Below are 26,031 nucleotides of genomic sequence, written 5' to 3'. Positions count from 1 at the left end.
GGCAGGGCTGAGCAAATCCCAGGCACCAGGTCACCAAGGCACACAGAAATTCCATTGCAGTGCCTATTATTTTCATCAGTCATTTATTGGAAGAGCCTCTTGACGATCCTTAAGAGAAGTTCAAATTTTATTTGGGTAAGGGGAAGAGGTTAGCTTTTTGTTGTCGTGACAATGAGCTGTACCCCATATTTAATTATATGCTATGACACTTTTGTTAAAGCTGTAAAAAAAATAACATGCTGTGAATTAGGGCTTTTTTGTAACAATGGCTCCTACATTTTTCAGGTGGATCATAAAGCCAAAGAATAGGCATACTGGTTCCTATAGGTGTGACATAAGATTTCATGGCCTCCATGACAACCATGGGGCTCTCCCATAATATCTTAACTCCCATGCCTACAGCGGAACATGTGTTCAATGTAGTTTTCTTTGCTGGCCCATTTTGTTCTAGTTCAGGAGTGGAGTGAGTCTTATATCCTAGATTGACCGTTGCTTCGTAGTGTTTAGACTCACAGAGACATGGAATCTCTGGAGGGCTGGAGACATATTTGGATGCTCTGCTTCTAGAATCAGATCGTTCATCTTCTTACAGATTCTGGTATTTCTTTAACTGAGGGAAAGCAGCAGCCCCTCCCCTTCAGAGCTTGATAGAGGCCATTTTCCTGCCTAACAGTCATGTGATCCCCAGAGGAAAGGGGGTCTTCATATTAGCCTCTTAGAGTTACATGCAGTACCATCTGCCCTTATCTCATTTGTAGAGCTCACCAAAGAGAAAGTCATTCAGGTCATTACAGACAATACTACAGCAATAGGGTTTTCTGGGAGTGGATCTTTTTGCCACCCGTGCCAATGCAAAAGCCCTGATATTCTGTTCTAAAACACGACATATGAAGAAAGGTTGGGGGAGCTTGGTCTGTTTAACCTAAAGAGGAGACGACTGAGAGGGGATCTGATAACCATCTTCAGATATTTAAAAGGGTGCCATATGGAAGATGGAGCAGAATTGTTCTCTCTTGCTCCAGAGGGACAGACCAGAACGAATGGGATGAAATTAATTCAAAAGATATTCCATCTAAATATCAGGAAGAAGTTCCTGGCAGTTAGAGCGGTTTCTCAGTGGAACAGGCTTCCTCGGGAGGGGGTGGGTTCTCCATCTTTCGAAATTTTAAAACAGAGGCTGGATAGCCATCTGACGGAGAGGCTGATTCTGTGAAGGCCAAAGGGTGGCAGGTTACAGTAGATGAGCGATAGGGATGTGAGTGTCCTGCATAGTGCAGGGGGTTGGACTAGATGACCCACGAAATCCCTTCCAACTCTATTATTCTATGATTCTATGATTTTATTCTACGTTCCAACTCTAGGGGAAGCCTTTCAAATACACTGGACTGGTACTCTGCTTTATGCCTTTCAACTGTTCCTGTTGGCCAAAATTCATGAAGAGCATACGTGGTATATCCCGATCACTCCCTTTTGGCCCACACAAGCCTGGTGTCAGGTCCTGCTATCATTGTCTGAGGGCCCCAACATACACCTTCCCTTAACTGCATATTTACTTCACTGGGGTCCTATTGTCCCCCATCAAGTGAAAAGGCTCAAGTTGACAGTTTGGTAGCTGAATGATCCTGGTTTTGGTTCGCCAACCAAGTAGCCAATGTTCTTCTTAAAGCACCTAGACACTCTACTAGAAGGTCTTATCTGAGTAGATGGGTTTCGTTTTCTAACCAGGCAAGGGAGTCCACACAGAAAATTGGCCTACTGCCTTGGTATTTGAGTATCTGCTCTCAAAGAATCTGGTTTATAAGTTTCTACTGGTCACTGTGGGAAGCTGCAAGCTGGAATGGATGGATTTGGTCTGATCTAACAGGGCTCTTGTGTTCTGCCAGATATAGAGATACTCAGAATGTGGAATTTAGGCTTTTTGAAATTGTATAATTCCCACATGTAAGGAGAAATGAACGTGCCTGTGTAGATGTGCACACGCACACACACACACAGAATCTCTCTTAGAACATGGTTTTATATACAAGCTGGTATATACAGCTGAAACTCATAGCAGAGCAGAAATAATGACAGCTGACAAACACAGCAAACCCGTGAGCCGCTTTTCCTTAGACCCAATTTGATCTATTGTCACTTCGATCCATCACATCTTCAAACATTTCTGCAGCCTAGACACTGGCTTGCTGGTTACAAATAAAAGCGGGGTGTCTCAGCACTTTGGAATCATCTTCAGTTATTTATCATCAGCCAAGGCTCCCAAACTGAGTCATGAAAAAATAGTTTGAGCAGCTTCAAGGAGAATCACTACTCCAGCTGAGTTCAGTGGAATGCACCTGGCTTTCCTCTGTTTGGGCTATAAAGGAATTTTTTTTTCTAGCCTCCAACCTGAGACCCTTTAATTGGAGATGCAGTTGATGAAGCCGTGCAGATTCCGCATGGAGGTGGTCTTCCTGCATCCCCATGGAGGACATTTTTTTACCAGCAGACAAGGTCCGCCCTGGATTACTGCCTCCTCATTGAGGCAGCCAAGGCCAAACAGTTCTGCCGCCCGTGTGTGTGTGTGTTATTTTCAAAAAGGTGGAATCACAATCTCACCTTTGTACAATTTTTTTTAATACCCTATTCTGTCCCCTCTGGGCTGCTGTAGGAGGGGGCAGAGCTGGTTCTTCTAGGCTCAGCTCTTCCCCCATCTACATGGGACTGCATCAGGGTAGGCCCTGTTGGCCCCCACGGCAGACCAGGGAACATAGATCTTTCTGCATATCCATGCCATGGGGCAACAGTGCACTATATGGCTGCGGAGATTAGCCCCACTGCCATACGAGCCCAGTTTTCTCCACCCGTGTAGAATCGGTACCAGGGATCTTCCTCACACAGATCTTCACAACTGATCCCTGTCCCCTTTCTTATAAAAGATGCTTTGCTCCAAAAGTACTGATCCAGGGTGTTCTGCTTGGCAGTGGCTCCCTGAAATCTCACGCAAGTCTTTTCACTCTTCAATACCTAACATCCTTGAACATGCAACTCCCACAAAGCGTGAGAGCTGCCACTGAGCTGTGAACCATCTAGCCAAGCTTTGTTTACTCAGGCTGACCGTCTCTGTCTCCAACCCTAACCCTGGAAGCCACTCCACACAAAGTCTGCACAACCTCAGATGCCTTTCCCCCACTCCCTTCAGCAGGGAGATCAGCCAGGACTTACAAGGCAGAGAACTCACATCCTTCTTTGAAAATGCAGTAATTTACAAGGCACTGAAAATGCCTGCAATCTGTCTTTCCATAATCTCTGGCTGGAGGCCCAAGATAAGTGTGGCAGTGTCTGTACTCACGCTATTATTTGCCAGGGATAATTTGCAATGTTGTTGATATTCGCCTAGCATGAGAAGCATCGTTAGGAGGGCTTGCTCAGAGTCTACCTGAATTACCTTCTCTCTGTAGTGATGATAACCTTCAGAATATATAGGGGATAAATAGCTTTCATAGTGTGTGGCGTTCTCCTCCTGCCCCTGCCCCTGCATTGTTTAAATTGTTCTTGTCTAGGAAAGTTTAATCTTTACTGACCTCGAGATGACTCATAAATCATTTTTATGTATATATTTATAGGTTCTGCAAACGTTTGTATCCATGGCTCAGAGCAGCATAATTCCCTGACTTCTGAAATTCATTTCCTGAGGAAGCAAAATCAACTTCTGAATGTAATGCTGGCGAAAGGATCTCGAGGTGAGATAAGACAACTCAATGCTAAGGGAACATGACAAAGTTTGGAGAGGGCCTATCATGTGAATAAGGATGGGAAAAAGCTTTTTGTTACCACTAGGCAGGCAGGCAGGCAGGCAGGCAGGCAGGCTCTCTCTCTCTCTCTCTCTCTCTCTCTCTCTCTCTCTCTTTCTTTCTTTCTTTCTTTCTTTCTTTCTGATATATATATACGTACCCGTTTCTTCATACCCTTGGGAGCGGAACTAAATAGAACTAAGCAGAATAAAGGTCCTTTAGTCCTTATTCGGTTAAGGGCTCACCCCTCCTCCATGGTAAGAGTTTGTGAAGGTCCCAATGTGGGGCTGCAGAACAGGATGGATAATGAAAACAGGGTTGCACTTGCCTGTAACTGTTGTTCATTGATGTCTTGTGTGCAGGCACACATTCCTTCCCTCCATCCCCGCTGTGAGCCCAATTGGTTTGTTGGGCCGGTCTCAGCTGCACTGTGTTTGGTTCTCTGTTTTTGCCACTTAGGGGCTTGCAGTGGCATGTCAGAAGTTAGGGAAGGGGGTGCTCCACCCTCAAAACACATGGTGGGATGACTGGCACATTTGCAGTGATGAACAGTTTTCTATAGCCGGCCGGCACTTGCACAGTCCCATTGTGTATCTGCAAACAAGACGTCAATGAACAATGGTTACGGAAGTACAACCATTCAAGGCATCTCATGGGTTAAACCTTTCTGTTCCTATCAAATAACTTTCATTCCAGAAGTCCAAAAAAAAATGCTAAAACTGTAAGCATCGGACAAGTATCTAATTTCAGCCATGACTTCCTTGGTTTTGATTTTGTTTTCTTGGGGTCCTCCTCCCTGCAAGCACATCTTGAGTTCCATCTGCTTCTTAAGCTCCTTTGAACAACTTGTGGTTCTTCTTGCAGACAAGCAAAAGGAGAACGAAAAGTTGCGTGAGTCCCTTTCCACGAAGCATGCCATCATAGAGCGCCTTCACAAGGACTATGAGCGCATGAAGAAGGAAAATGAGAAGCTGCAAAAGCAAGCAGGCAAGAGGGAGGAAGAGAACGGGCAGCTGACCTGTGAAGTTTATAACATCAGAAATGAGTTAAATAGGTAATAATCCTGTCATTGCTTAACTCTCTGTCGATTAGAGTGAGGCAGCCAATTTTCTGTAACTGTGAAAATGATGGTCCCTCTTAAGCTGGAGTGGCCAGAACTGTAGGCATGAGTAAAGTGAATTTCTATTCCAGTGTTATTATCTTTTATGTGACTCCCTGGATAAGCTTTGTTTCCCACTGTAGGCCAAACTGGATATTATATGTAAACCCATTTTGAAAACCCAGCAACCACTCCCCCCTCTAAAATAACCTTTTGGGGTGAATGGATGTCAGAAACCCCCATGTATTTCTGCCATGATTATATTTTGCTGTACTTAGTGTGTTACCCAGATGGCTTTGTTTGACACCCCAAGGTTGATTTCCTGCTGCTGTATTTTATGCATACCAACCTCCCGAAACATTCCTCACCTCCTCTCCCTTATTTCTCTCTGTTCCCCTCCCTGTTTGGTTCCTTGTTTCCCACATCTTCCCATTCCTTGAAGCTTAGATTGTTATCTCCATGTTATGACTCCCTTTGAACTGTGCCTGGTTTGAATTCCCAGGGAAGAGGGAGCCCCTATATTGCCTACCCTATACAGTTCTGACTATGCCTTCAAATTAGATGCTTGTATTTCTAATAAAGAAACTTTAATTCAAAGAGTTATTTAGAATGTGGAGTCTCTCACAATGGGTAGGGCATCTGTTTACCTCTCCTTCCTTACACAAATTCTCAGCATTGTATGTAACTTACTGCATCTTCTGCTCCATTTTGTCCTTAAAACAACCTTTGAGGCAGGTTTGACAGAAAGAGAGAAGCAGATACATTAGCTTCATAGTGGAATATGGATTTGACCCCAGGTTGAAAAGAGTGCAGCATCTCACTACTATGCTACATTGGCCTCTAAATGGACACAGTGTATGTGTAACACAGGCTTTCTCAACCACAGTTTTGTGAAACCCTGGTGTTTCTTGGCAGCCCTAGAAGCGTTTCCCAAATGGGTCATAGTTAATTAATTTTTATATGTCTATTTCAAATTTGTTAAATATTTCTCGAATAACATGACCATATATTGTCATGCCAACCTTCCTACCCCCCTCCACAAATAGCCAATGTTAGACCTTGAGCAGGTGATAAGGGGAGGGGTCCCAGGTGGGCATGTCCACAGCTCTGCTTCCCAACCACATTCTGCACCACCGTGCCATTTCTGGGGTTTCTTGAAACCTGAAGAATGTTTCAGGGTTTCTCGATGGTAAAAAAGTTGAGAAAGGCTGGTGTAACTTCTTCTTTGCTCACCATTTTTGCCTTCCAAATAGCCACTGCCCATGGTGGACTAGGTGTATGTTTCCTCATACAAACAGGATTTGGAACTCCACTGGAGTAAAATCACTTGAGGGAAGAATCAATCTACCCATCAGGGATTTGAAAGACATGTTTGCATATAACAGTTAACCGGTTGCCCCTTTTCTCTGCAGGTGAACCCTTTGCAGGATAGAAAGCTTAGCAGTAAGGAAGGTATTTTCCCTTTAGACCAGCAGTTCTCAACCGATGCAATGCCACAACCCTAACTGCAGCAGGGGCAACGCGCACAAGTGTGGGGCGGCGCGCACGGGCACGCCCAGGGACACAACAATCTGGAGGCAGCCAGTGCCATGACTCTGCCTCCGGCTGCCACTGCCTGTTACCAGCCACCAGCCGCCATGGCCACCAACCTGGCGCCCCCGTAGAGGGGGCCAGGCGACCCCAACTGGGATCGGGACTCCAAGGTTGAGAACCACTGCTTTAGATCATGGTCCAGTGGCACCAGGGTTTAAGCTTTTGAGAATCAAAGCTCCCTTTATACAATACTGGGAGAGTCGGGGAATCTTGTTGGTCTTTAAGGTGCCACAGGACTAAAATCTTCCAGTTGCTAGATCTTAGCACTCTTTGGAGGGGTGTAATAGAAGAGATGGTTCCACAGAAATCTTGCTCTTCTACTGCATTTGCCGGGGTCTTAAGCTCTGACTAATCATTTCAATTGGAATGTCACAGGCTGCAGACAGAGCTGAACGCCAAACAGCACCAGCAGTTGGAGAACGACAAATTGCTGCACTCTTTGCAACTGGAGCTCAAGGTGTATGAAAAATTAGATGAAACCATCAGAAGTCCAAAAGGTATGAATCGGTGTGATCTTGCCCATAGCTTTTTCTTGCTGCAGGCCTCATCTGTCATGTGCCATGCCAACTTTTCCAGGTTCCTCCTGGAGGCAAAGGGGTGGCAGGTTACAGTAGATAGTGATTGGGATGTGAGTGTCCTGCATAATGCAGGGGATTGGACTAGCTAGCCCACGAGGTCCCTTCCAACTCTATTATTCTATGATTCTAGGGAGGATTTCCTCATTAGTTCTCATTGGGGCAGGCAATAAGAGCTGCTATTGTTCAAATGTTTGTCCAAATTGGCCTCAACCATAAGCCCAGCAGAAGAGATCCATCTTGCAGTCCCTATGGAAGTTCCATTAGGGCCCTGATGTTCTCAAGAAGATCATTCTACCAGGCAGGGTCCGAAAAAGCCATGGCCATGGTCAAGGCCAGTTGGACCTCTTTTGGGCCTGTGACTACCAGGCGATTTGCTGTGGCAGAACGGAGCACCCTCCAGGGGACATATGACCTGAATGACCCCTGGAGGTGGACCCTCCTTAATCTCTCTCCACTCCCTCAGCAAAATGCATGGTTCATGTTATGCTCTACTAATTTATATTTTAATTTCCAGGCCACCCCTCCCCTCAAGTGGCCTCAAGGTGGCTGACAACACATAAAAACATATTTAAAACATAATAAAACATTTAAAATAGAGCCTTTTGTGGCGCAGAGTGGTAAGGCAGCCGTCTGAAAGCTTTGCCCATGAGGCTGGGAGTTCAATCCCAGCAGCCGCCTCAAGGTTGACTCAGCCTTCCATCCTTCCGAGGTCGGTAAAATGAGTACCCAGCTTGCTGGGGGGTAAATGGTAATGACTGGGGAAGGCACTGGCAAACCACCCCATATTGAGTCTGCCATGAAAACGCTAGAGGGCGTCACCCCAAGGGTCAGATATGACTCGGTGCTTGCACAGGGGATACCTTTACCTTTAAAACATTAAAAAAAATTAACATTTCATTCCGCAGTGCCCCCCCCCCGCCCCGGTGTCATTCAATCCCTCTTCTTGGTCTTAATAGACTTCCCACAGGCTTGGGGGATCAGTATGGAGATGAAATAGAGAGAAGGCATCCGAACGGATGAAGGCAGGGGAAGGCCAGCAGTTGTGTCTCAGCTAACCTGGCCTCAGCCATAGGCCTGCTTTTCTTGACTCAGACTGTCTACTTTTTGGCTTCCATTAGGACATCTTGGTCTTCTCACCTACGTTATCAGTCACCTATCCTGCCCTTCCTCTCCAGATCCCGGGGTGGCCTTCCTGATTCTAACTTTCCCCACTATTCTCATAACATCCCTGTTATGGGCTGTGCTAAGAGAGAGGAACTGGACCAAACTGGACCAGGATCACCCTAGGAGCTTTATGGTTGGGTGGGGGTTTGAAAATTGTTTTCTGCCACCAAATTAAGTCACATATCTCTTGCCATTCTTTCAAATTGATACCTTAAATCCTTAATCTGCTTCTTGCACACTCCTAGATGCGGCAAGATGCTCATCTTAACCTTCTGAGTCTTCTATGCCCTTGCTTGCCATGGTCTTCATTCACAATTCCCAATAGCTTGTGACCTTTTCTCCTCCACTTCCTCTGCTGCTCAAAGCTCCCGTACTATCTCAGTTGCCTCTGCCCTTTCTCCCTTGATCCCTCAGTACTTCCAGAAAACCTTTCACTGATTTGAAATTCTTTCTCATACCCCATTTTACCATGTGTGTCACAACCTCTTAGTCTCCCTACCCTACTTAAAACTAAACTTTAGTACAGACTTTCTCAGCCAGGATTTCATGAAGCCCAAGGATTCTTGATGGCCCTGGAAGGGTTTCCTGAATGGGTGGAAATTAATTAATTTTTAATATATTTTTCAGGTGATTTTTAATATACATTTCAGGTGACATGACCTATAAGGTCATGTTGAAATTTCCCCCCTCCAAAAATGGATAATGATGGGCTTAGAGGGGGTGGGAAGGGGAGGGGTCCCAGGTGGGTGTGTACATAGCTATGCTTTCCAATCATATTCTGCACAATCATGCCATTTCTGGGGTGTCTCGAAGCATGAAGAATGTTTTAGGAGTTTCTCAATGGTAAAGAAGTTGAGAAAGGCTGCTTTAGTATCCCTAATTGAAATGTATGTACATTTTTGTTTTTTCTCCACTGAACGCTCTTCTTTCCCTTTGTGATCTTGTCCTAAATTTTAGATGGTAGGTTCTTCATCACAGGGCCTGGACATTTTGTATGGTGCTTGTAAAGTGGCAAAATACACGGGGAAAAGCCACAACAGCATTTGAGATTTGATCCTACCCTACAACACATGGCTGGTGTCACTTGAGAAAAACCATTTTCCAAGTTAGCATCTCTTCATGCTGTTAAGAATATAGCCACTCGTCTGGAAGCTATTAAATGTTGGTTCTTCCAGATGACAAACATCTGCTGGTTTAGGATGCAAAATGACTGACATCTGCTAGTAAAAAAAATTGCAGGCTACTTATTTTAGTGGACTTTTTTCCAGGCAATGATATAGCTCAATTCTAATGATTCGCTGCCCAGTTCCCCAGGTGGGATAAGTTTTCCATTGGAAGAAAAAGAGGAAAAAACTGTATGAAAACGTAGGGACAGCATAATATTCTCTTGCAACATAATCTTAGAGCACATCCATAATACCTATCTTCTGTCGGATGTCAAGTAGTCCTAGCATTTTTGGTGGAGTGGCACTGAATTTGTTGGGGACAGCAGCCCCCCCCCCCCCCGCCAAATTGTGTTTTTAATACATCTTCCCCAACACTGGGAAGTTCTCCGGTGCCTCTCCTTTTGTACGCGGATGACGCGGTCCTCCTTTCTTGTACCAAGATTGGCCTAAAAACACTTTTTAAAAATTAAGTATTAATTAACTCCCATCAATTTGGGAAACCCTTTCAGGACTGTCAAGAAACCCTGGTTGAGAAAGCCAGTCATAAACTATGATATTCTGCCACGTTAAGAACATTTCCCACCCCAGCTCTGTTTGGCTCATGATGATTTCAGATAGACAGACAGATTATTGCTTTTTGTATTTTAAGTGGTTGTAAACAGCCTTGAGCATTCTTGAAAAGAAAAAGCAGCTAAGTAGGTAAATTTGGGGAGGGAGTGATAATTTCTACGTTTATGTGTTTATATTTTAAATGTAGGTGCATTGAACTTAGTGTGAATTTCAAAAAAGTTAATTTGCTGGAGCTCCAAGCTCAAGTAAGAGAGAAATCCCAAATAAGATAAGACATAGCAACAGTCAGAGAGACTCAGTAGTTAACTGATGAGGGGGTGAAGCAAAAGGCTAAGTGAGAGAATTCTCTTAAATCATTTAATTCCCAGATCCTCCTGCATGTAGTCACAATATCCAACATTGTAACCATATAATGAAAACATTCTCTTTTTTTGTCCTCAGTTTCAAATGGGATCTTTCTGCAATCTAGCCCCTCACGATTCTCATTTTCCTGTCTGAAATATTCTTTGTTTCTTTTCGGTTTATTCCTTTTCTTCTTTTTTTTTCTTTTTTCTCGATTCTTTCTATTTTCTTTCCTCACTGCCCCCCCCCCAACCAATGCTTTCAAATGCCCTTCAGAATTTACAAATCTTTTTGGTTCCAGTTCCTTATTATCCATAATTTCGCCTTGGGTATGCAACATTAGCTTTTATAGACAAATTGAAAAATAATTTTGGCTCTTATTAAATCTTCGGAGGGTAGAAGCAATTAAGATTGGTGGATCCCCTCCCCGCAGGCCATTATCTGCCTACTGTTTGTAGTTAGTTCTTAATATCTGGCTCAAATGCGCTCATTCAGCATTTAATAATGACTACTCTAATTGTTTGCAACGGTGATTTATTTTTGTTAAATGTCCTCAGATCTCAGGCGCGACGGATCAGATGAGTGCTGGAAAGATCAAAACAGCCCACTTGACTTGCACGAACTATTAACTGAAATACGGGACCTGAGAACACAGCTTGAAAAGAGCATCCAGGCAAACAGGGCACTGCATGAGAAACTGGAAGAGCAGCTTTCACGAGGCAGGAGAGAGAAAGCCAGCTCAGGGTCAACTGTGAATATCAACTACCTTTTGAAACAAGAACTGCAGCATTACACTGGGATAAATGGTACGGTACAGTGCACATTCAGATGCCTGACTTTGCTTTAAAGGGGTCTCGTCAGAGCCCGTCCACCAAAAAGCATGTCTGTAGGCTGTGCTGATTTTCTCTCTTGACAAATTTAACTCCGTCGAGACAATCTTTTGAGAAGGACTCTCTGGTCTTTATCTCAGAAACTTCCATCCATCCCTTCCTGTTGCTTACAGCTGTGGGTGTATGTGGGGGGGGGGGGGGGAAAGATTTTTTAGACTATTAAAAAAAAAAAGTTGGGTTACATTTCCATGCATTTTTTTGCTTACCTGAATGGTTTATTTAATGCACAAGCATAGAGTATTTGCTCCAGGCGGCAGCACATTACTCACCAAGGATCAATATGTGCCTTGGATGGTCTGTGAATAAATCAGCAGAATAAATTTTGTACCCTAGGGGGATATTCCCCCCCCCCATTTGCATTGCTGTTAAATGAAGGACGCTAGCAATTTAAAATGTAAGAGGAGACAGAAAATATTTGCATGGAAATCTTCCTCATAAGGTGACATCCAGAGGTTTCCAACACCATGCAACATAAATGAATGCTTCTTGGTTCAGAATGCTACAGAAACCAATTCTGTAGATCATTGTTTCTAGAAGTGTGCAAAAAAACCCAGTATTTTTCAGGTTTGCATATATCAAACCCAAAACTTATCAGTATTTTCCAGAACTCCCAAATCCCAATACCAGTATGGTATTCAGATTTAGGCCTTTTTGGAAATCTGATTTTTTTAGGGCCACATTATACCCTTTGGGGACCATTATAGTCAGTGGTCTCCATAGGGTATAATGGAGAATCGATCCAAGGGTACATGGGGATCTGGGAGGGTGTTTTTGGAGGTAGAGGCACCAAATTTCTGGTGTAGCTGCGGATGCCTCTCCTCAAAAAACTCCCCAAGTTTAACAAAACTTGAACTAGGGGATCCATTCCAATGGGGCCCCAAAGAAAGTGTCCCCATCCTACATTGGTTTCAGTGGAAGGGGGAAGAAAGGAATGTAAAATGAACACAGTTTTTAAAATGCCTTTTCCAAGTTGTGAGTGAACTTTAAAGAGCAGTGAGCACCTGGAAGGCATTTAAAAGCACTGCAATCTTAAGTATTTGGGGGATTTTGGGGGTGTGGCTATTTCAAATAGCGGAAATAATGCCCAAATCTATATCACGCTGAAAGAATAGCCAGAAAATACACATAGAAATATTTTTCTCACATATAGCTGAATGTGCACCCCTACTGTTTTCTTTTTGTTTCTCTGATTGTGTTGAGCCAAGGTGAAACAAATAGACAGGTGGAACATGTGCAGAAGTGGTTTAGCCTGTTTCAGCCCAGTGTCATTTGAGTTTTCTCATACCATTCAAATTGGCAATAAAATTTAATTTCCTTTGCAGAAAGTCCAGTGCTGAAAACAGATATTTGTGGTGCAAGCAAATGGTCATAATCATAGAATCATAAAGTTGGAAAGGGCCATACAGGCCATCTAGTCCAACCCCCTGCTTAACACAGGTTCAGCCTAAAGCATCCAAGAAAAGTGTGTATCCAACCTTTGCTTGAAGACTGCCAGTGAGGGGGAGCTCACCACCTCCTTAGGCAGCCTATTCCACTGCTGAACTACTCTGACTGTGACATTTTTTTTCCTGATATCTAGCCTATATCGTTGTACTTGTAGTTTAAACCCATTACTGTGCATCCTTTCCTCTGCATCCAAGGATCTAATGTTTATATTTGAAGGGCCACTAAGTGGAGGAGGTTGGGGTATTTCTGCTCACTTTTATTTTGGAATTATTCTGTAGAATTGGACAGTAATCAAATGTTGTCACCCATTTGTTGGTAATGAAAGGAGGCCTAGTCTGTTCCACTCTTGGGTGCCTTCCTTACATTTAGCACAGAACCATGCTCAAATACTCCCTTGTTTAGGAGCATTAGTAGCCAATATTTGAATTGGGCACCGATACATTGATGTTTCTTGTCCACAATGCATAATTCAAAACCTCCAAGTTTATGGGCAAGAACTTAGTCTTTCCTGATGGATTTGAACATCATAACAGACTGAAGTTAGATTGAGGTCTTCCCTCTCAGCACTGTGCACAAAGGAATGAGAGAAGAAGCATGAAAGCCCTAAGGACAAACCAGGTTTGTTCTTATCACAAACTTAGTTTGTTTGTAACATCTGGGTATAATCTGTGGAGAGGACCAAATTGTTACCCCCTCCCCCAAAGAAAAAAGCAATGAAGTAGGTCTCTCTTGTCATCAGGTTACTTCCAGTTATTTCTATACCTGCCTTTATATTTCTATATCTCCCAAGCGTGTCAGGACCCAAGATATTTAATAGCAATATGAAAACAATAGGATAAAATAACCCTGTTTTGTAGGCTTGCCAGAAAACCTAGAGCAGTGGTTCTCAGCCTACCTGATGGCACGGCGCCCTTTGGGTCACCGAGGCCGCCGCCCCCGCCATGCTGCTATTTCAATTAGACAAGCTATCCTTAAAGATTATGAATATTTTAAAGATATTGGACATATCAAGTCAAAGTTGAGCCCTTTACAGCGCAGTCCTATAAAAAACTCATTTGGATAGATCTAAGTAGCTTCTGAGTAAGCCTGCTTAGGGTTGTACCTTAAAAGTCCAACAATTTCAGTGGGAAGAGTTTAAACCTATTCTTAACTCCCCCCACCAACATCAATGGGAATTCAGAGTATTGACTTGCCTGATCATGGTTCTCTCTCTCTCTCTCTCTCTCTTTTTTTTTTTTTTTTTTGCTTAGAGGCTTTGAAGATGGGCCACAAATAGATTTGCAGGTTTTACTCCTTTAACCAGGGGAAATGCTACCTTAACTAATCCAGATATTGGATATTTCATAAGATAGTATCTAAACCTTGCAGACTTTGCCCTCCAGCCCATGATTAGAACTCATGATGTCAAGATCTGTTACAGACTTCTCCATATTGGAAACAAATTTGTTTATTTATTTGGTTGCGTTTCTGTCCTGCATTACATGGACCTCCAGGTGTTGACCAGGTCAACTCTTCTTAGCTTTTTTGCAAGGTTCTCGTGCCCTCCACTGATATGCCAAGACACAATTATGGATGTGTAGAATATACACAGCTGTGCCATTGCCCTTTTACTAACAGCCTTCTCTTTTGATACCCAGAGTTCAAATTCCCCACTGCGGAGAGCAACATCCTTGACCTACAGCAGAAATACGGGTGCTGCACGTCACCATTCAAAGCAGGTACTACAACAGACGCCCAAAGTTCTGGGTTTTTAACACACCTTCCATGTGGCCTGATGATACCTACAAATCATTTCATTTATGTAGCTCCACTCTGGCTAATCCACACTCTGGGTACTGATAGATTGCAATGAGAAGAAAGAATGCAATAACTGCTTACAGTCACTTGTGAAGACGGCAAGGGAAGCGTTCATGGGAAGAACCAGTGGCAGGGGCCTCCTGGAAGGCACTTGGTGAATTTGGTCGTTTTCAAGCTGTGCTCTGGAAAGATAAGGGGGAAGGAGAAATTCTGATGAGCCCATCAAAGGGAAAAGACAAAAGCAGACAGGATCCAGGTACAGCTGAGAACCTTCCTGCTTCTGCCTCTAGGCCAGAGATTCTTAGATAGATCCCTCCATCATGCCAATTGCAGTCGTGAATGCCCAGCACCTACATGGCACCTGTAGGTCCGGCGTGAGGGATGAGGTGGAAGCTGGGCACATGATCATCTTGCCTGAAGCAAGATGTAACAAAGAACCTCTTCCTCCAGTTGCTTTCAAAACATCATTTTAATTGATGTTTCTGTTAATGTTTTTTTTTAAATTCTGTTCTCTTTGAGAGCCATCGATATGGCTGAATAGTAGGGCAAAAGTTCAGTAAAAGAATAATGCCTAAAGGTACATTGCTGGCCAAGGTTGCCCAGGCTAGCCAAATCTTGGAAGCTTCCTCCAGCAGAAGGGATTGGTGGCAAGCCAGGGAAAGCAGAGTGGGATGGGGAATGAGTTGACCTAGAGCTATAGATTTGAGCAGCTAGCCATCTTGCCTAGGACTACAGACCTTATCTGTCCTTTGGTCTCTTGTGCATTAGATGCGGAGCTATCGTTCGATGATTTGGACAGATCTTCCCAGCTCAGCTCCTCAGCTAGTCAGCCTCACGAGCCTCGCATCATTCCTGGCCATTGCGTCTGGGCAGACAAAAATGGCAGACATGTCCTTGGCTTGGTTGAGGACTATAATTCTTTACGGAAGCAGATCTCTGAAACACGAAAGCAGTTGTCTGCACTGGAGCTTCCGCCGAAAGCCATGGAACAGCAGGAGCTTGGAATGAAGGTATACAGCTCTGTAGCGAGCATGAATGGGTGTGACTATTTTTTAATTGTACTTTCAATAAAACACTTAATAGAGGAAACTGGTTTTCAGAAAAAAAAGTGCATTTTCTCCCCAGAAGCAGAGATTCAAGGCTGGAGAGTTTAAGACCAAGAGGCAGGAGAATATATGTCTGCTCCTCTTTAGGTCATCAATAGATCATTTAATATATCAAAAACAAAATCTTCTTATAAACAAGATTCAGGCATTGCCCTCCATTTGCTTTGAGATGTCATCACGTAGGCGTATTGAATTGGCTTCACGGTGCCAAGATTTTAAGCTGTTAATGCAATCTCTGAGTGATTAGATTACAAAGTAAGTAAGAAGAGCCTTCTTTTTAAATAAAATGGATCTTTTTTTAAAAGCACATTCTCATCCTTGACGATTAAGTGCTCCAGCGATGGAGCATCTGCAGCGCCTGCCCCAATCAGCCGTCTTTGCAGATGGGTGAGAATTCGTCTAGGAAGGCCCCTTTCTCGGACAGGGAGTGTTGTAGTCCAGCAAAGGCACAGTGAGATGGGGGAAGGAGTTCAAGAGCAGATATAAATTCAAGCAACCCCCAGTGTCTCCACTTAAAGGATCTTAGGAAGCATTGGTACACACCTTTCTTTGCTTAATTATGGAGCATTACATCTAGTCAAAGTTCTCTCCAAATACTGGATCAAAAAGCCCAAGTTCTAATGCAGTATGGCAACTTGTGACGGATCTCTCAGGCATGATAACTGACTTTTTAATTTGTAACATGAGCCCCTTTGAGTGGAAAAGCAGGTCAACATGTAATCTAAATAAATAGAAAATGAGTTAACATCAGACTCTAACCCAGCTTGTGATTGGCACCATTGATGAGAAAGACGAATAGTGGTTTCCCCCCAGAAATTATGTCCATTAGGCTAGAAACCAGGATTAATCATCATCTCAACAGCATTCCTAGGTGAACCCCTTTTCCATGGATGGATGGATGGATGGATGGATGGATGGATACTAAGATGTATACTAGCTGGTTGAACATTAAGAGGGTTTTCTTCTTCAAGCTGACAGATCACCCTTGGTGCTCCAGTATATGTTTCCCATAGGTGTTTTGCTGGGGGTGGGAAGGAGGCCAGCCAATGTGGTATTCTAAGGTGGTATGGTCCCTAGCTTCAACCATAGGCCTGGGGGAGTAGTGATGGTTCGCATGTGACATCTGGACCCTCATCTTGGAGATATATTGGGGGGGGGGATGAGAATAGCGAGGGCTTTGTCTTTTTCCACCATAGCTTCTTCCTTCAAGTTTTTGACCCTTTTCCATTTGGTCTTGGTTTATGATTTGTGATTTTATGTCTGGGGTTTTAATGGGTTTTTATGGGGTTTTATTCAGACTTATGTAACCTGCCGCGAGCTGTCAGGAAATAAATCAAATAAATAAAAAATAATAATAATAATAATAGTAATAATACTTGCAGCTTGAATCTCTTACCAGTTTAAAGCAGTGGTCCCCAACCCCCGGTCCGTGGACCGGTCCCAGTCCGTGGATCAGTTGGTACCAGGCTGCTGCTCCTCCTCGTCCTCTTTCCCGGCTGCTGCCTCAGGGGCTGCCCTGCCACTCTGCTGCCGGGACACATTTGGTGCTCTCCGGTGGCCGCCATGGCTGGGGTTCCCCCTTGGCGTGGCACTGCACAGCTGTTCCTAGCGGGTGGTGGGAAGTCAGGGGCGTCAGTGGGAAAGCAAACAGAGCAGGGGCTCGGGTGGCAGCGACATCCCTTGGCAAAAGACTACCCTCCCCCCCTGGGCCTCAGTAAATTGTCAAGCGTTGGCGGGTCCCCGGTGATAAAAAGGTTGGGGACCACTGGTTTAAAGGATCTCACATTGGCATCTCACATCAGGCTTTTTGTCAAACAAAACAAAAAAGTAGGAATGTTATTAAAACGAACGTCTTGCGGTTTTCCGCATGCAACCTCACTTTCTTTCTCCGTGGCTCATGGGAAGAAGAGGGTTTTCTTATTACTGTAAAAGCAATCCTACACCATCTATCCCGGTCTGCCCTGGTCCCACTCAACACTTCCTCTCTGTGCGTTCCTCCCCATTCCTCATCTTGGCAGCTTCTGCCATTTGTTTTCTCATCTGTCTGCAGAAGAAAACATTTTGCCTTGGCCCCAAGAGTTAGCAGAACATTAAATGGGACAGTTTAAAGGGCTGGCAAAGGAAGAAACATCTATATTGCCTAAATTAATGTCGGGAGTCATTTGAATTTCAAATACCGTGCCATGAAATGCAAATCGGGTGAGGAAAAGTCTTTTCGAAGTGGCACAGCAAATGTAGTAAATGTAACCTTTTATTAATTACTGTTATTGATTAGGCTAAGTTGCCGTTCGCTCCACACCCCCCCCCCCCAAATTCTTGAATAATGTATCATTCCGCAGCCTTTTTAACCTAATAAATTAGTTTTGCCTGGCACACAATACACTTGTTCATCAAAATGAATCCAAAATTCATAGCAAGTTGGATTTATGCCATTAATTAAAGCCTGCGCTTTCATAATCTTTTAAGAATAAAATAGAAAAGTTTTTTCCCCCTCCCCCTTTTCAATTCTGCAATGCAGGTTGCTTGCCAGGCATCTCCGGACAGACATTCCGCAGCCGTCTGTGCTGCACAGCACAATTTGGAGGAAGCGGCTCGCCTCTTGAAGCTCCTCTGGAGAGTCTCGCTACCCATGAAAGTTGTCCATCAAGCTGCTTACTCTTTTCAGGTACAGGAAACAAAAGCTACTAGTGTTGAGAATGTGAGCTGTCCTTCTTTATTTGTTGAAAAACTCTTTCATTACAAACCCTACCTACACCAGTTGGCTCTCAGACCCCGTTTTTCACTGCCCAAAGGAGTCTCAAAGCAGCTTACAATCATCTTGTCTTCCTCTTCCCATAACAGACACCATGTGAGGTAGGTGAGGCTGAGAGAACTTTGACAGAACTGCTCTGTGAGAACAGTTCTAACAGGACTGTGACTAGCCCAAGGTCACCCAACTGGCTGCATGTGGAGGAACCGGGTATCAAACCCGGCTTGCCTGATTAGAAGCTGTCACTCTTAACCGCCACACCACGATGGCAGCATGCAGTAATGAAATCTGAAAGAGCGACCAAAGCCATCTATGTTTTAAGTGCCGTCAGTGACCCTGTGAATGGATGACCTTCAGAAGATCCTGCATCTCTAAAAATATGCTCCAATACCAAATTTGCAATGAATCACCTTTATCCTGTTCGCTTTCTTCATTGTTCAACTTTCATGCCCACGCATAGTTAATGGGGAGACTATAGCATGGATTTCAAAAAACACACTAAAAATAGAAAACATGATTCAAATAGAAACAACAAAGATAAAACAAGGGAATAAAATGACAGAAAAAAGAGAGAAACTCAAGAGAATTAAATGGAAACTCAAGAGAATTAAATGTTTTCAGATGACCACTTCTAAATATTTGGGGCCACAATAGCTCCAATGGGAAGGGGATTCCAGAATGGTGGCTTTATGACAGAAAAGTCCCTCTTCCTGATGTTTGCATACCCTGTCTCAGACCATGAGGGGGTCATAGAACAAAGCAGGATCTCTAAAGTGTGCCCGCATCTGAACCAGGGATATTGGACTAGATGGACTTCTGGTCTGATCCAGGAAGGTGTTTTTGAGGGCCAGTGCCCATAGAGTAGAGTTCCCAGAAGTCATCCTTGTGTAGTTGAGCTGTTAGAATACTGTGGAGTATAAGAGAAGAAGAAAAAGAAGAGTTGGTTTCTATACCCCACTTAGCACAACTCCAAGGAGTCTCAAAGTGAGTCTCAAAGTGATTTACAACCGCCTTCCCTCCCCCTCCCGACCGCAGACATCCTGTGAGGTTGGTGAGGCTGAGAGAGCTCTGAGAGTACTGCTGTGTGAGAACAGCTCTTACAGGACTGTAACTGACCAAGGTCACCCAGCTGGCTGCATGTGGAGGAGGAATGGGGAATCAAACTTGACTCTCCAGATTAAAGGCTGCCACTCATAACCACTATGCCAAGCTGGCTCTCAGTACACCAAGTGTGTCGAAATTTTACCAGTAAAATACTGCCTGCATCAGGGCGGCCAAAGAGTGCTGCTAATTTTTAGCTGTGCTGATTTCAGAGGAATTATACTTGCATAGTCTAATGCAGGGGTAGTCAACCTGTGGTCATCCAGATGTCCATGGACTACAATTCCCATGAGCCCCTGCCAGCACAACATGGACATCTGGAGGATGACAGGTAGACTACCCCTGGTCTAAAGCCTCTGCTAGTGCTCCAGTGCACATATGGGGCTTAATTTAAGCAGCTTTGCTGACTCCGTACTGAAGTGAGCGGGGCAGCCCCATTTGCCCTGAGTTCTGTGCATGTCCAGTGATAACCTGGCGACGAAAGTTCACATTTGCCATTTTCTTCCAAAGGACGAAAGCTTGAAAGCAGAGCTGCATCAGCTCCGGAGGAAACTGACCGAGCAGGAGAAGACATTGCACAGCACCATGATGCGCTTGCGCTCAACCAACCAGCTGAAAGAAAACATGGAGAAAGTCATCATCAATCAGTGTAAGTGAGCTTCCCTTTCCTTTCCCCTTTGAGTTGCTGGGATTTATAGTTTTTGGGAACTCAGGGCAAGTTACATTTTGTGAGTCAATACAATCCCTGGATAAAATTAAAATTAGTTCAAATTAAAACAACAAATTAAAACATTTACTTGCAAATCATATATCTTAAAATTATAAATTAGCAATCAATATTAAACATTAAGTGTCTCTGGGGTGGGAGTGATTTGATCTAAAGTAGAGTGTCTTGGCTTGGTGAGGGTCAGGTAGAGAGGCCGGCAGAATTAGGTCTTACATCTGGCCTCAACCCTAGGCCCAACGGAACTGTCCAAGGTCCTGCAGGACTCTGATGACCTCTGGCAGAGCGTTCTGCTAAGCTGGGCTCGGGGCCGAGAAGGCATGACAATATTCAATCTAGCTTACAGTAATAGTCATCAGCACAACAGAACAACAATGCTAAACAATGAAAGAGACAAATGGGGAAAACGGCCGCTAGACAATCTTCAGATCTCCTAGCAAGACATAGGATCATAGAATTATGGAGTTGGATGGGACCTCCAGGGTCATCAAATCCCTGCACAATGCAGGAAAATCTTGGCTATCAACTTACCTACAGTCACCCCAGTTTGATGTCCTCCTTCAAGAAAACCAGGCTCCCTGACCAGTCTGGGAGAAATTTGCCCCCCAAACCCAAAATGGTGATTGGCATTTCCCTGCAAGGAAAAGGCCACTATACAACCCTTCCTGACCACCCACTCACAATCTGCTTAAGTTCATAAATTCAACATTTCTGTTGCATGACTATCTAGTCTCTGTTTAAAAACATCTGAAGAAGGAGAATCTACCGCCTCCCAAGGAAGCCTGTTCCATTGAGAAACTGCTCATACAATAAATAAGCTTGACTCACAAAAACTTACACCCTGAAAAAATTGTGTTGGTCTTTCACTTGCTACTCTTTTTGTCCTGATGCTACAGCCTACCCAGCTCCCATCTCAAACTATCCAGAAATAGTACAAGTACAGTCAAGCACAAAATCAGTGATAGGACTACAGTGAACAGACTTTAAAAAAATGATATCCAGCAAGGAAATTAGCAGTACAAAAAGAAGAAGAGAAAATGCAAAAGAAATGAGCATGTCAGGGAACCTCATCACAATATACCTTCCATCCTGAGTACAATATCATTATGCAGATTTTGGGAAGGTGAGAGTGAGACAGATTTCATGGGGCATGGAATTTTAGCAGCCCTGAAGTTGCTGCTAAAAATCCCCTCTTGGCATTGAGCAAGTTGTCTGGATGGGAAGGAATTCCTTTTCCCCACACCTTTGATTTTAAAAAGAAAGAAAGGTAAATTCATCCTGTCCCATTCCAAACCTCCCCCCTCCCCCGCCCTTGCAACGGAGGAGGAATTTTTCACCTTTTTCAAAGGCATCTGCTTGAAGGGACTAACTGGCTTAGTGAACTCGGCCAGCGTGCAATTACGTTTCTAGGAGTAATTAATCTGGAATTGAAAATGCCATCTTTACGCCCTCCCCTGAAATGTGTAGGAAATGAACCTGCATAAATGTCGCGAGTTACTCAAGCCACTGGAATGAAACATGCCCTTGCTTTTGATGTCAATTATTAGACACAAAACCTCGCAAATATACAATTTTTAAAGGTTAACACGCATCCTTTCCCATCGGCTTGTCCTTTCAAGCCCATTTTTTTAAAAAGAGGAACTTCTCCAGTAACGAACAGCACAAACAAAAAAAAATTGGGCTTTATCAGCACCATCTCCACTCTTGCATGGGGGTGGGGGGTGGGACGCTGTTGAGTTTATAGACTGTTTATTATGATAATTTGTTATTTAAAAGAGCCCCACACTCGAGAAATCAAAGCCCAGGCTCTTGTGTCTGTTGTCCCTTTCTTTCTTCCTATACACAGCCACCTCTGCCCTGTATCAGCTCTCTGTTCCCTAGACAGGTCATTTGCACAGGTGGGTTATTGGATGCTTGCTCAGCAGGAACTTCTTATAGACCCAGGTAGCGGATCCCTTCAGCCTGGACCAAGCGGTTTTATCAAGAGTCCTTCATTCCCTCCGCCCTGAGCCAGTTCATTCATCAGTCAGAGCAGTATGTTAGAACATATGGAGGGAATGGATTTGATAAAGGCTGGTTAAAAAAGAAAGCGTGTGGGAATTTAACATGGCCCAATGAAGCATGATTGTGTGGCACGCAGAACAATTGAGGCCTGGACACAACTGGAAATTAACAGGGCCCCCCAAACATGCCGAAATCCAGTGGCCAGTAAAGGTTTCGAACTCCAACCAGGGCTGTTCAGGACTTGACGTGAGACAGGGCTTGAAGTGGCCAGCTCGGGGTTGGGAAGTACCTGGAGACTTTGAGGTTGGAGCTGGGAATGGGCAGGATTTGGGGTGGGACCTCATTAAAACATAAGGCCCTAGAGTCCAACCACAAAGTGGCCAAAGTGACTGATCTTGTTCATCAGGAGATTAGGTATAATTGTAAGAGACCCCCAGGTGCCACCTGGAGGTTGGCAGCCATAGATACAAAGGCATAGAAAGATAGTTGTACACACTCTGATGTAGCAGGAAGTCCCCTTCCTTCTAAATAAGCATGCATGGGATGGGGGCTGCACATTATGCAAAATAAGCTTGGTGGGGGTGGGAAATGGGGGTGCTGAACAAACCTGTTTTTGTGACAGAGATAAAGGGAGGAGATGTTGCACTGCAGAAACTGCAGACACTCATTGCTTATGGGTGGGATGTGATATTGGGGATACAGGACACATTCCATCTTGGTATTGGGACCAGAGGAACCATGTCAGGACCTGGAATCTAAAAACGCATGTCCTGGCTGGTTACAACTGGCATGCTCTGCCTGTGTTTTTTTCTCCTCTAGCCCCTTCCCTGTTCACAGAGCCCTGCGAGAAATAAAACCAGCCTGTAAACTCCCTGCCCCTTATTTTCTCTTTGCAGTGGCCTTAACTCACGATGTTCTGAGGAAGGCGAGAGGAAACCTGGAAGTGAGTAAAACCTCTTGTGTTGGTTAATTAGCGTGTGCCGTTCTCCCTGCCTCCTGCTGCAGCCCGTTCATTTGTACAAGCGACATTGATTACCTTGTTAATTACAGACTTCGCAAAATGGCTGGCCGTTGGCCCAGCATGCATCTCGTGCCCGTACGCCAGGGGAAGATAAGTTCAGTTTCTCCCCACTGGATTCCACAAGCAGGCCTTAATATTTAATGTTTGCGTTGCAGGCTGATGAGATCTGGCATGGCTGTGTCCAGATAAGCTGGCTCGGTCTTTTATTTTTCCCTGGGTCTCTCGGAGGCTGAGAGGACGGAAAGGGGGGGGGGGCGATACAGCCTCAATCATAGATGAAGTTGGATCCTCTCCCTGAACTGCTCAAGCTGCTTCCCCTTCCTGCTTCCAACTGCTCTTCAGGACCCCCTTCTTGTCCTTAGTTGCCTGTCCCAGGGCATCTTCTCCTTTGCCGGTCCCAGTCTGAACAGTCATTTGTTTGTCTCTGTCGTTGTCTTTCAGTCAGGGGCATCTTTATCCAGTCCCAGGGTAAACTGGCCTCCTGAGGTCTTCCCTCAGTGGGAGTGCATCCCCTGGGAAGGAGTGCAGTGAAGTGCAGATTCTTCAGGCTCTGGCTGTGGGGCTTCAAGGAGAGTGAGAGACCCATGGTCAGCTCCTTCCCCCAAGAAGCTGGAAATAGGAAATCGCTTCTGAGGCCTTTGTGACAAATGCAGCTCCCACTTCCAAACTGTGAGAGGAGGGGCTCCAGGAGAGGCAGCAGCAACAGGGCATGGCTCCCTCCTGCCCTAATGAACAGGTGTAGGCAATGTGGGCTCTCTCTCCTTACACTGGCCAGTCCCCTTGTATTTTTTCATTGGGCTCTCCTTGAAGTGACACACCTCTATCTAGGCTGTACCACTTCAAACTGGGTGAGGAATCTCATGATGAAATTCTCTCCTATCCCACCCCCAAAAAACACTGCATTAGAAAGGTATCAGGTCAAGAGAAAGCTAGGCCTGAAACCTGCCATGCTAGTTTTCTATGTGGAGGGATACTTCTCCTACTGCCTGAAACATCACAAGACCTTTCTCTCTTGTGTGAGGCTGTAGCTTTGAAGTGCATCTCATGCGAGGCTGTCGTTTTGAAGTCATCCAGTATCAACTGCAGCTTTGAGACATCGCGGTGACTTCTGTCCATTTCAGTTGCTTTTTTTCTTCCCCAGGTCCAGCCAGCCGAAAACAACATTGCGACCGCCTGTTTCAACACAAAGAGGGTTTTGTGAAGGCAGCGCTGCCCAATAAAGGCCAATATTCCATACCGACCCTCTTCTTCCGACTGTTTCCTTTCTTGTTATTTGTTGCCCCTGATACTGACTTTCCCAGCCTATCGTGTGCCTCCCATACTTGCTTGTGAGGGGAAGGGTGTGGGAAAAAAATAACTTATTTTACATTTGAGTTTACAAAACATGTATTCAGATGGTAACGATAAGAAGAAGAATTTAAAATGAGATGTGGCTGTGAGCAGAAGGTTCTTTTTAAGTCAAGGTACCACATTTATTAATGTTGAAAATCACTGTGCAAAATACAGATCTCTTGTCAGGGCAAACAGCGAGAGAGGCTGTGCTCCAGCAATTTAATTTTGGTCTGTTGTGCCTGGATGGGTTTTTCTTTTCTTCTTTTTTTTTTTTTTGAAATGTGGGAAACCTTGAATAATATTTTTAAGTGTTGTGATTATTTGCTTGAAGGGTTTAGTGGGAAAGCGCCGGATGCAAAAGTTTCTAATCCGGACTTTCACGATAATCTGATGCCGGGTTAGAAAAACGTTCACTGAACCAGATGCTTATTTTGTAATGGCAGATTTTTTTGGAGAAAAAATGTCCCAGGGGGAACAAATTAAGTTTTAGAGGACTGCGCTCTGCAGTAGTTGCTGCTTCAATTCCCCTTGTCTGGAAATATACGTGCAGAAGGAGAGGAAGACCTTCATAGGTACATTTTCTTGGGGTACAGTTTGGGCGACAGGCCCATGGCCAAGGTATGATCTATTTCTGACATTTCAGAAATAAAATAGGTTTTTATTCCTTTCATGACTGGAGATTATAGGTACGGGGTGGCACTGGGGAGGGTTGAGGTCTGCATTACAAGTTTGTACCAGGCCCAGAGAAATGTTTGGCCATCACTTTTTAGTGGTGAGCCCCTTAGCAGTCAGACTCATTCACCCAGGGAGGTTTTGTGTACTTGTGGGCTTTGAGAGGTCCCATTTAGAGACTGTTTATAAATTCTGCAAACTGGCTTTTATGATAGTTTTCACTCTGAACGAGGAATATTTTTGCTGAATGTGGCGCCTATTGCAGGTGTATATTTCTGCAGTACGAAACCTCAAATATAGATGTTTTTTTGTTGAAGTAACCTGAATGAATAATTTTTGTTACTCTTGCTGTTGTTGAAACCACCCCAAGGAGATCCTTCTTCTTCTTCTTCTTCTTCTTCTTCTTCTTCTTCTTCTTCTTCTTCTTCTTCTTCTTCTTCAAAATGCAAGATAGGAACCCTGGGAAAAATGCATAGGCTCCTAACAGACGTTACAGAAATGTCCACTTTCTCCCTATCTCATTTTTGGTATCTCAGATCATGCTTGAAGAAAAGTAACCCATGAAGTAGCCCTGAGGAAAGAGAAGCTTGCAGCATTTTAGAGGCAAAATAGATTTCTTGCAGCATAAATGTTTGCCCATATTACACGAGAGTAAAGAATAAATTCTAAGTAGGGGTTTGGGAAGCCATGAAACGTAAGACGCCCTGCCAAAGACCATCCTATGCAACGAACCCATGGACCGTCCACAACGACAGCAGTGAACAATAACATAATGTTGTAGGAGGAAGAATTACCTGATCTTGATAAAGCCTGAAAACTCACTTTAGATCTTGGAAGGTTTAATCTAGAAAAAGGACTGCTTAAATCCAAGCACCGAGTTAAGCATTTCTAGCTTTCTTTCCGTCAC

The 26,031-nt window shown here is 44.3% G+C and overlaps 1 protein-coding gene across 2 annotated transcripts in view; it reads left to right on the top strand.

The window, feature by feature from the left end:
- The window catches only part of CDK5RAP2 (CDK5 regulatory subunit associated protein 2), a 176,843-nt gene extending 151,282 nt beyond the window's left edge, over nt 1-25,561 (top strand). For both annotated transcript variants that reach the window (XM_077305310.1, XM_077305309.1), the window contains exons 29-38: nt 3,603-3,719; nt 4,635-4,824; nt 6,838-6,959; nt 10,840-11,088; nt 14,256-14,336; nt 15,184-15,425; nt 18,040-18,186; nt 19,882-20,020; nt 22,996-23,042; nt 24,262-25,561. In XM_077305310.1, the coding sequence (XP_077161425.1) occupies nt 3,603-3,719; nt 4,635-4,824; nt 6,838-6,959; nt 10,840-11,088; nt 14,256-14,336; nt 15,184-15,425; nt 18,040-18,186; nt 19,882-20,020; nt 22,996-23,042; nt 24,262-24,321 (1,394 nt within the window). In that variant the 3' untranslated portion in view covers nt 24,322-25,561. The remainder of the gene's footprint in view (nt 1-3,602; nt 3,720-4,634; nt 4,825-6,837; nt 6,960-10,839; nt 11,089-14,255; nt 14,337-15,183; nt 15,426-18,039; nt 18,187-19,881; nt 20,021-22,995; nt 23,043-24,261) is intronic.
- Nucleotides 25,562-26,031: the final 470 nt, after the last annotated feature.

This window comes from Paroedura picta, chromosome 12 (genome assembly GCF_049243985.1).
Source record: "Paroedura picta isolate Pp20150507F chromosome 12, Ppicta_v3.0, whole genome shotgun sequence".
In the NCBI taxonomy this organism is placed as follows: domain Eukaryota; kingdom Metazoa; phylum Chordata; class Lepidosauria; order Squamata; family Gekkonidae; genus Paroedura; species Paroedura picta.
Note: the sequence above shows the minus strand (reverse complement) of the source record. Positions and strands in the feature narration are given on the sequence as shown.